General features: G+C 37.9%; 1 protein-coding gene across 3 annotated transcripts in view; it reads left to right on the top strand.

The window, feature by feature from the left end:
- tab2 (TGF-beta activated kinase 1 (MAP3K7) binding protein 2) overlaps nucleotides 1-9,143 on the top strand; it is a 42,384-nt gene extending 33,241 nt beyond the window's left edge. For 2 of the 3 annotated variants that reach the window (XM_059513339.1, XM_059513341.1), the window contains 5 exons: nucleotides 4,273-4,433; nucleotides 4,740-4,833; nucleotides 6,853-6,951; nucleotides 8,380-8,466; nucleotides 8,556-9,143. In XM_059513339.1, coding sequence (XP_059369322.1) covers nucleotides 4,273-4,433; nucleotides 4,740-4,833; nucleotides 6,853-6,951; nucleotides 8,380-8,466; nucleotides 8,556-8,692 — 578 coding nt within the window. In that variant the 3' untranslated portion in view covers nucleotides 8,693-9,143. The remainder of the gene's footprint in view (nucleotides 1-4,272; nucleotides 4,434-4,739; nucleotides 4,834-6,852; nucleotides 6,952-8,379; nucleotides 8,467-8,555) is intronic. The other variant, XM_059513340.1, reaches the window with a different exon arrangement.
- The last annotated feature ends 2,477 nt before the right edge of the window (nucleotides 9,144-11,620 follow it).

Here is an 11,620-nt window from a genome sequence, read left to right as displayed (position 1 = left end):
CAATCGTTCAAAGCCAATAAAGCAGCAGAAATGCTCACGAGCTCTATTAGCAGCTTATGCACGGTTTACACACTCCTCTCACACAGAAACAGAGACAGCACACACATTTAGCTCTGTTGTTTGTTTCAACGGCCTAAAATCAGTTGTTTTAGTTGTTCAGTGCTTAAAAACACAAGCAAACATTAAGTTTTCGTGACCACACGCACAACATCGTGACGTGAGCGTGCGCATGCTGTTGTTCACACGTCTGCCTGCATCCCCGTGTAATGTGTGTAAGACTGCCGTCATTATAATAATGAAAACATATTGCCGTAAACAATGTACAAAGTTGGGACACTGTACAAACTGTGAATAAAATCAGAGTGCAGTGATGTGGAAGTTTCTAATTTCAGTATATTATATTCAGAATACAACATAGATGACATGTCAAGTGTTTAAACTGAGAAAATGTATAATTTTAAGGGAGAATTAAGTTGATTTTTAAATTTCATGGCATCAACACATCTCAGAAAATTTGGAACAAGGCCATGTTTACCACTGTGATGCATCCACTCTTCTTTTTATAACAGTCTGCAAACATCTGGGGACTAAGGAGACAAGTGGCTCAAGTTTAGGAATAGGAATGTTGTCCCATTCTTGTCAATATCGGTACCCAACCCAGCTCTTTTTATACCCAATTATGTTCCCAATTGACCTAACAAGTTGCAAATTGGTCCTCCAGCTGTTCCTTACATGTTCATTTAACTTTTCCAGCTTCTTTTTGCTACCTGTCCCAACTTTTTTGTAATGTGTAGCTCTCATGAAATCCAAAATGAGCCAATATTTGGCATGACATTTCAAAATGTCTCACTTTCAACATTTGATATGTTATCTATATTCTATTGTGAATAAAGTATAAGTTTATGAGATTTGTAAATTATTCAATTCCTTTTTTTACTCACAATTTGTACAGTGTCCCAACTTTTTTGGAATCGGGTTTGTATTTGACGGCACCACTAAATAAATGATAGAGCACAATATGAATCGATCCTCAGATACCTATGCCCTAAAGGTTGTATGAAGGCTTGTAGACCAGAATAACCATACACAGCTAGCCTAGATACCCAGGCAAAACATTCCTGCAGAACTCCCCAGACCACAGAGAGTGGGCTATCCACTTACAACCCTAGCAGGGGAGAAGGCACTGTCTAGGTAAGGGCTCAAGAGACTGCTATTTGAAACCCTAGGCAGGGGAGCAGTCGCTAGCACATAGCTATCCTCAGACAGCTACTCTCCAGGAGAGGGCTCACCACAACTGCATTAGAACACAGCTAGCCTCAGATAGCTGTATTCAAGTAAGCCCGTCCTGCCATAACAATGGGTGTAATATAACCACCCTCAGATGGGTATACTCAGGAGGTCCCCAATCCATGTCAGTCCCACAATTGCTAGCAAAGCACTGTGTCATTGAGAAGGAGCACTCACAAGAGGTGGTCCGGGCCATCAGTAAATAATTCGCTATGAGTGAACACAGTCCGAGATTACTTCAGCGCTTGAGTGTTTGTGCCAAGGGAAACCCAAGACAGACATAGCTGCCCTCAGACTGCCATATTCCAGAGCAAAGTAAACTTGAGCTGGAGCATAACATCCACAGACAGCTACACCCTGAGTAGGGACTGTTCATTAAGCCCTGAAGAGGGGGAGCAGTGTAATCAGCCCAAACCCACCAAAACGGGATTCAGAGGGAAAAATACTCAGAGGCCTGGGGAGGCATCCGGCTTTGATTTGTCAATCAAAATTAACAAAAGAGCAATGATACAGGCAAATGCTATTACAATTCTCAGTTAAACACAGTACTTGTAGCAAGTATATAATATTTTATTATATAATAAAAAGAGAACAGATGGAATAAAAAAAAAGAATAGCGCAGGCTAGTGTTCGAAGCCTCTTTTGCTATTGTTAATTGTGTAATACAACCCGAATTCTGGAAAAGTTGGGATGTTTTTTAAATTTTAATAAAATGAAAACTAAAGGAATTTCAAATCACATGAGCCAATATTTTATTCACAATAGAACATAGATAACGTAGCAAATGTTTAAACTGAGAAATTTTACACTTTTATCCACTTAATTAGCTCATTTAAAATTTAATGCCTGCTACAGGTCTCAAAAAAGTTGGCACGGGGGCAACAAATGGCTAAAAAAGCAAGCAGTTTTGAAAAGATTCAGCTGGGAGAACATCTAGTGATTAATTAAGTTAATTGATATCAGGTCTGTAACATAATTAGCTATAAAAGCTTTGTCTTAGAGAAGCAGAGTCTCTCAGAAGTAAAGATGGGCAGAGGCTCTCCAATCTGTGAAAGACTGCGTAAAAAAATTGTGGAAAACTTTAAAAACAATGTTCCTCAACGTCAAATTGCAAAGGCTTTGCAAATCTCATCATCTACAGTGCATAACATCATCAAAAGATTCAGAGAAACTGGAGAAATCTCTGTGCGTAAGGGACAAGGCCGGAGACCTTTATTGGATGCCCGTGGTCTTCGGGCTCTCAGACGACACTGCATCACTCATCGCCATGATTGTGTCAATGACATTACTAAATGGGCCCAGGAATACTTTCAGAAACCACTGTCGGTAAACACAATCCGCCGTGCCATCAGCAGATGCCAACTAAAGCTCTATCATGCAAAAAGGAAGCCTTTTGTGAACATGGTCCAGAAGCGCCGTCGTGTCCTGTGGGAGTCTAAATTTGACATTCTTGTTGGAAATCACGGACGCCGTGTCCTCCGGGCTAAAGAGGAGGGAGACCTTCCAGCATGTTATCAGCGTTCAGTTCAAAAGCCAGCATCTCTGATGGTACGGGGGTGCATAAGTGCATACGGTATGGGCAGCTTGCATGTTTTGGAAGGCTCTGTGAATGCTGAAAGGTATATAAAGGTTTTAGAGCAACATATGCTTCCCTCCAAACAACGTCTATTTCAGGGAAGGCCTTGTTTATTTCAGCAGGACAATGCAAAACCACATACTGCAGCTATAACAACAGCATGGCTTCGTCGTAGAAGAGTCCGGGTGCTAACCTGGCCTGCCTGCAGTCCAGATCTTTCACCTATAGAGAACATTTGGCGCATCATTAAACGAAAAATACGTCAAAGACGACCACGAACTCTTCAGCAGCTGGAAATCTATATAAGGCAAGAATGGGACCAAATTCCAACAGCAAAACTCCAGCAACTCATAGCCTCAATGCCCAGACGTCTTCAAACTGTTTTGAAAAGAAAAGAAGATGCTACACCATGGTAAACATGCCCCGTCCCAACTATTTTGAGACCTGTAGCAGAAATCAAAATTGAAATGAGCTCATTTTGTGCATAAAATTGTAAACTTTCTCAGTTTAAACATTTGCTATGTTATCTATGTTCTATTGTGAATAAAATATTGGCTCATGTGATTTGAAAGTCTTTTAGTTTTCATTTTATTAAAATTTAAAAAACGTCCCAACTTTTCCGGAATTCGGGTTGTAAATATAAAAGAAAACAATTAGAATATAAAAAGATTAGAGAAGCTATTGTTAGTTTAAAAAAAATCTTCCAGATTTCACATTGGTCTGTTGAATAACCAAGTTTATGAGTGACCAGCTAAATTAAAAATAAAGTTTTTTTTTTATTTACAAAGCTCAAAAAAGCGGGTCATATGATGCTGCTAAAAAGAACATTATTTTGTGTATTTGGTGTAATGTGTTTTATGCGGTTAAGGTTAAAAAACACATTATTTTGCACATAATGTACATTAATGTTTCTCCTCTATGCCCCGCATTCTGAAACATGCTCATCATTCTGAAAAGTGAGGTGTGCTCTGATTGGCCAGCTATCCAGTGTGATGTGATTGGCTGAATACCTCAGGCGTGTGATGGAAATGTTACGGGCCTCACCATACTGACAAAAACAATAAAACCCGTTACAAACGAGGCATTTATAGCATCCAGTAGAGACATAATTACTGATTATTATGACTTATAATGTCTTATTACACATGGAATGAAGTACAATTGAATCATGTAAACGTACTTACAATCTGTGAGTCAGAACAGCCGGCATTGTAGTCTACAATGATAAAGGAAATATGACTCCTAAAACAACGTAACATTGACCAATGTGCTCTAGAATCTCTAAATATAAATACACAGTATTAACTTTCAGACTATCAATGACTGTTGATCAGATGTTCTGCAGTATTGTTTTTGTGTGATTAGTTTCACTCTACATGTGTCTGACAGTGGTCCGTGTGTGTTTGCAGCTCTGTTGGTGCATCAGAGAGCTCGTATGGAGCGACTGTGGCACGAGTTAGAGCAGAAGAAGAGGAAGCTGGAGAAGCTGAAAGAGGAAGTCAACGAGATGGAGAATGACCTCACACGGAGACGAATGCAGCGCTCCAACTCCGTCTGTCAGATACCATCTGTACGTTAATGCTTTTAGGAAAACTTTCCTCTATGTTAGTGCATATTTGCTCTGACAACAGTTTGAGTATGATTCTTTAGGAAATTGGTGCAAGTTGTGATTTTTTTTTTCTCTCTCTCCATATATAAGCTATGTTTAATCTATGTAAATTGCCTCAGAGCATGTTTTTTTTCTAGATGTCTGTAATCTTTAGCACATATAGGGAGTATATCTGGACGTGATGCAAAGAAAGCAAACACTGTTAAATATAGAACAGCTCAATTCACTTTTACACACTTGACATGTTTATCTAAATGTATTTTTTAGATTGAGGAGATGCAGCAATTGAGGTGTAAGAATAGACTTCTACAGATCGATATTGATTGTTTAACCAAAGAGATTGACCTCCTTCAGACACGAGGTGAGTTTATAGAGAGCTTACACTTGCTTTCTCTGGGTTTACCAGCAGTTTGTGTTTCCAATATTGAGCTGTTTGCTTTGCAGCCGTTCAGGAAAAATGTGAAAGGAAAGTGTGTGTGGCATTATAGGTCAAAATATTTCCAAAGTTAAATCAGACGGCAAATTATGCTTAATTGATAAATGACAGAATGACTGGAAGGTCGGAGTAGTTTGAGCCTCTCGTGTCTTTAACGGCAGACATGCTTTAGTTTATAGACTAAAGGTTTCAATTCTATAAATTCATCTTGTGTGTTTTGTTTTTATATATGTTATGTAATGTAGTTTTTTCCCCCCTTCCAAATATCACTGTGGGGAGTAAGTAGTTACATGTAATTGTGTGATTTAATTAGAAATAAATGTAACTAATCTGTTACAGTTATTGAGAATAAAATGTGTAATTCATTTACAGTTACTTACGAAAATTTCAACAATTACAAAGGGGGTTACATCTGAATATTATCAGATCAGATTTAATGGACTTTCATAAAGTGCATTGACTGCTGTAAAATATGAGACAATGTGTTCCTGGAGTTTAAGACAGAATAGGACACATTTATTCCATAACCGTTTTAGTTCTGGTTTAGGTTTATGTGAATGCTTTATTTTTATAAATGATTATAATTTTTTCCCCCAAGGCATTGTTAGATTCCAGTTTTTCCTGTTTCCTTTGCAAATATTTGACTGTATCACAACTATTAAATGATAATTTATTATTTTAAACTTCAGAAAGATCTCAAAGTAAAAAGAGGTGATAAAGTCTGATTTTGCTGGCTGTGCTTTAAATGAAATCTTAATTAAAGTGATGAAGGATTGTGAAAGTCTGACAGGAATCAATATTGAGTAATCACTGCTGTAAGATTAACCCTTGCCTGCTTTACATGTTTCAAAATCATTAACAGTTAAAAACATTAGAAATTAAGAACAGTAATCAAATGTAATCAGTTGCATTAATAAAGTAACTGAAATAGTTACACTACTCATAGAACCGTTCTGTAATCAGAGTAATGTAAGTCTCATGAACTGGACCGAGCCGGAAGTGACTTCATATTCAGTGATGCTGTGGTTTGTCAGCCTGATTCAGACTTTGTGACTGACTCATTCAAATGAAGACGTGTGTGTGTGTGTGTGTGTGTGTGTGTGAGTCAGATCTCTGCTGTGTGAAGAAATGCCAGCACGCACTCCACACAGCAGTATTTATCAGTTATTAATTATGAAGTAGGGCTGTGACGGTGGCAGATTTTTACCATTAATATTACTTATATAATTTTAAAATGTGTTAAACTAAAATGCGTTAACCTAACTGAGACTTGTTATAACACTTATACAGTATATCATTGCTCTTTTGTTAGTTTTGATTGCTTGCACTCTCCTCATTTGTAAGTCGCTTTGGATAAAAGCATCTGCTAAATTACTAAATGTAAAACACAAATAATAATAATAATAAATGAGGCTAATCATCTATTAACAAACGTGTGTGTTTATTTGAGCACTTAGGTCAGTGAGTACGCAGCCTTCAAAACACTAAAATAAATAAATTAGCCCAAATAAGAAAGTTAAATACACCCTGTCTACCGGCGGGACATGACCAAATACTGTTGAAGTCATCACAATCCGTGATGCTACACTGGATGCGGCAGGACACATGACAAATCTGTATTTTCCTGCGCTCAAACCTGCCAATCTAAAGGAAACAGTGTCCGGCGTTTGAGGTCATTTGTGAATGATCATAGACTTATAGTCTAAATACAACTGTTTGCAACTATTGCTGTTATTACACTTGTATACAACACGTGGTGCTATGTTTGTTATAGAGTTTGTGACGTCAGGTGCACTAGCGCCGGAGACAGCAGACAACACGCCGACCGTCACAGCCCTGTTATAAAGTGCCCTTTCTTTCACACACATTAGTGACGTTAAAATGCTAGCAGCTCATCTTGTGCTCTCTGCAAATGTTTTGACCGATTGTTCTTCTGACTTTTAGGACCAGACTTCAATCCCATTGCAATTCACAATTTTTATGATAACCTTGGATTCTTGGGTCCTGTACCTCCTAAACCTCCCAAAGGTCCTACGAAACCAGGTTAGTTTTAATCTTTTGATGCGATCTTGGCACATTTTTTGCTTCCTCTTTTCTATTTCATTTTCTGTCCCTAAAATCTCCTGCTTTTTTCATGAAACAGTGTTATTTAGGGCCCTATGATTTCTGCGATGTGGAAAAATCAGACGTAATCGTGGAATCCAGTCATAAAAGCGGAATTTACAGTTTAACGCTGAATGCCAATAAACTTCTAACTTTAAACAAATTAATCAGAAGTAGGTCATTACACTTAAATTACATTGTTAAATGGACTAGTATGACCGCATGGCGCAGATGCACGGTTTTGTTTACTACACACATACTGAAGCTTGCGTGACTCACGCTCGCGGTGATTTCAGCATCTGTCATCTCGCTAAATGAGGAAGCATTTTACCATTTCATTTGAGTAAATCTAGTGTCATATCATATACACACAGTTGTATATTTCCTTTTTTATAATTTCCTAGTACTTCATTTACCATTATTTCTCTTGAACAAATCAATTTCAGAAATGTCATGTTTTAGATTGTAGTTCATCTTGTACCCTGTCAAGGACAAAGCTAAGCAGAAAAACTTGATATCAAAAGCATCCTAAATCTTACATGTGTTTGCACCATATTGTAGTGAGTAACCTTTCTTGTTATTGCTGTTCCAAATATCCCATAATAATAACCTGTAGTCTGAGCCTGTGAAGGGCTAGTGGCAATGGAAGATATGTTACAGTTTCAAGGAAAATCATTTTCTTTTTTTGTTCGCCAAATAAGCCTGTGTATGTGTCTGCCCCTCAACCCCCAGTTCAAAGTTCAGGCTCAGGGATTTTTTATTTTTATTTATTATTATTTTTTTTTTGCTTTAACCCCTTTATAAGAAATAATCACAACATTTCTTTCCATGTTTTAATTTTAATAGTAAATTATTGTAATAGTAAATCCCCTTTATTTGCCATAAAAATAAGTTTTAGTTCAAAGATAAATTAAATTAATGTTTATGCCTTCATTTGATAATCAGAAAAATTTTAATACATAACATAATTTCTGAGGAGAAAAAAATTCATACGGCTATTTTAAGAATATATTTGAATAAATTAAGTTGTATTTATGCATTTAAATAATTAGACATTAGACAATAATACATATTGTGAAAAAAAAAAAACTAAAACATTTCATAGGTCTCTAAACGTAGTATTTGTAAAACTTTTCATATATTGATACGAAATTGTATGTTTCATGATTTTAATTGCTTAGACTAATATAATTTAATGAAATTTAATTTACCCATTAAAAATGAGTGCAAAAAAAATGTAAAATGCAAAAAACTGAATTTGGGAAAAATAAAACTGAATTCGTGGGGCCCTAGTTATTTAAATAGTACCTCTGCATTTGTTTGTGATGGCTCTTTCCTCTTCTTCTGTTGGATCTGTGCTCTGGTCAGGTGTGGATCTCGACAGGAGAGGGCGCAGGATCAATGTCAGCTCCAAGCTGAAGAGAGACCCATCTCTCCCTCCTGTCCCTCCCACCGGTGGGTCTCTGCACTCTTCCCTCTCTCCCCGCCCCGCTCCGCTCTGACCATCCCTCTCTCTCTCTCTCGTGTGTGTGTGTGTGTTTCAGAGGGCAGCCGGAGCGCCAGGCTCGTGTCGGAGCCTGAGGAGGACGATGGTGTTCAGTGGAGCTGCACCGCCTGCACCTTCCTCAACCACCCTGCCCTCATCCGCTGTGAAGAGTGTGAATTCCCCCGGCATTTCTGAGCCACGCCTGTCCTCTCGGCCCACAGTGTCATTGTGTGTGTGTGTGTCTTGTGATGTCCACTGAAGACTGGATGATGTTTACAGCTCTTTGTGTCTGTACAGTGTGTGTGTGTGTGTGTGTGTGTCATGTGGGAGATCAAGGGAAATTTCCCCCGCTTGATCCGTGAAGAGGCTTGGTGTTGCCGGTGATATTAACACATTTATTACATCCACACACGGTTTACAGTGTGGGTTTGGATGCCAGTGTGCCTTTTTTTCATGGGAACTGATTGTGACTGCTTTGTCCATGCTGTTCCCAAAGGATCATGGGAAGAATCTGCTCAACTAACAGTTCTTTTGTTTGATCAATGAAATGCAAAAAAGAAGAAAGAAAAAAACCCTGCATGTTTTAGATGTACAGTTTACAGAGGAGTCTCCGCCACAGATTTTACTGTACATAGTTTTAGAACAAGCATTTCTTTCTCAAGAATTCACATGTATTTCCTGTAAGTATAGCTTTATAGACTTCATTTATTTCTATGCTGTTGTTTTCGTTTGTTTCTCTCAGATGTGTATGGAGCTTTTGTGAGAACCTAAAGGGATGCTAAAACCGCGTAACCTTGAATAATAAAAAAAAAAAAGCTCTGTCAAGCACTCTATTCAGCGTACGAGCTGCAGACGCAGCAAAACTTAACTGAGAAAATAAAATAAAATCTAGATTTTATTAACAAGGTACTTGACCTCAGAGCAGTTCACAATGTGAACAGTTCACAGTTCACATTTAGTTCACAAAGCCCTCGGATAACAAACTCTTTCCTATGTGACAACTGGAATGTAGGTTTACTATTAGAGGAACTGATGCCTTTGTGCCATGAAAGGAATGTTTCTTTGCCATGCATTGATGAAGCTTTTCCCCATTATTTGCAGTAAGGTGGGTTTGTGTCAGCGGATGAGTGTTCACAAGGGCTTTGACACACCGAGTACTCGCCACTGGCTTTCATGGTTCAGGTGTTGTAAATTGCCAAAGCACAGGAGACGTCGCATCTCTGAGTGCAGCAAAATATCTCACGATGTGCCTTCGGTCTTTATGTGGTTCTCTGTTACGGATCATGGTATGTGGCAATATGCACAGTGCCTTAACTTACAGATGTTACAGAATTTAAACTTTATTATTAAACTGTAATAAAGTTGCAGTTTTGTGACTTTATTAGTTGATTGAACTAAAACAAATGTTTTGTCATCCATCGTTATTAGAGTGCTAATGCATAAATTGTGCATTGAAAAGCTGAATGAGATTGTTATTTATAAAACCAATAAATACACAATTTCCAAATGCTGGTTTCTGGTATCCAGGCTAAAAATAACTTGGCTGTGGAGAATGTTTATTGCTCTGCTCTCTGTTTCTGAGATGAGGCTATTTTTGTCTCCAAAGACATTACTCTCTGTGCTTACATTTGAGAAAACCAAAGAAATAATCAGATTTGTCTGTCAATTGTTTATGGATTTTAAAGAAAAGGGGGAGAAGATCATTGATCTTAGTTGGGAAAACTGTCTTTGTAATAGATAAGTTATTTGTAAAAAAAAAAAAAAAAAAAAAATGTAATAAAAAATGAAACAAGAAATAAACACCGTCTCCTTTGCTGGCGTTTTTCTTTAGATTTTAACAAGGGCTGTTCTTCTGGCTTCAGGTTGAATTTAAACTGGAAAATATCGCACATCCCATGGTAATGCACCACACCACGGATAAACGCTTAAATTTCAGAAAACTCAAAGCTGTATCCTAATAATTTATTTTAGCGTTAAGAAAATTAATCTCGAGACGGTTGATATGCAGGTATTGCTCTGGGGCTGACCAGGAGCCCCAACCCAAGTTGGAGGCATCTGTTGTAACCACCTTCCTTCTGGGGGTCAATCCCAACTGAACGCCTGGTTGAAACAGAAGAGAAGTTGTCCAGGGAGCCACTGCTCTGGTCTATCCTGACGTAAAGCCATCCCAGGTGCCAGGCGTGGGATGGAACACAGGCTTTGAGCCCAAATTTGAGAGGCCACATGTGAAGCAGGCCTAGAGCAAGTACAGAGGTGGTGGCCACCAAAATCATGAACGAGTCAGTCTGTTTGTTCATTATCTGGCTCGGCTCGGTGTTCATCTTCAGTTCTCTCTTCACAGCAGTTCAGTCAGTGTACTGTTTGAGTACATGAATTACTCCGGGATATTGGTTTATTGGTTTATTATACACCCGGAAGAGAAGACAATGCTGCATAAAGTCATAATTTGTGTTATTTTTGGACCAAAATGTATTTTCGATGCTTCAAAAAATTCTAACTGACCCTCTGATGTCACATGGACTACTTTGATGATGTTTTTCTTACCTTTCTGGACATGGACAGTATACCGTACACACAGCTTCAATGGAGGGACTGAGAGCTCTCGGACTAAATCTAAAATATCTTAAACTGTGTTCAGAAGATAAACTGAGGTCTTACTGGGTTGGATCGACATGAGGGTGAGTCATTAATGACATAATTATGATATTTAGGTGAACTAAACCTTTAAGTATTATCTATGGGGCTGTGTGGGCCTTTTACCCCGTGTGTGGGGTAAAAGGCCCCTCTTGCCACCTCATACATTTATAGGATTTTTAAACAAAACAAATAACTTGAATTATTTTACACCAATTAATTTAAATCAGTTTCTCCATTAATAGTCAATACAAACATTTTTTATTATATTTTTTATTTATTATTTTGTATGTATTATTTTGTAATATAATATATTTTAGGTGCAGTGAATAGCGCAGTTTTTCTTAACCACTTCAGCTGTTATTTTGATTTTTTGAGAATTAGGCATATGCAATATTTTATCAATATTTCAGAAACTGCATTTGAGTATTACCAGTATTGAATTTAATGGATTTCATTACGCGGGGGACATGACACCCCACTTTATAT

The sequence above is a fragment of the Carassius carassius genome, chromosome 27 (assembly GCF_963082965.1).
Source record: "Carassius carassius chromosome 27, fCarCar2.1, whole genome shotgun sequence".
NCBI lineage: Eukaryota > Metazoa > Chordata > Actinopteri > Cypriniformes > Cyprinidae > Carassius > Carassius carassius.
Note: the sequence above shows the minus strand (reverse complement) of the source record. Positions and strands in the feature narration are given on the sequence as shown.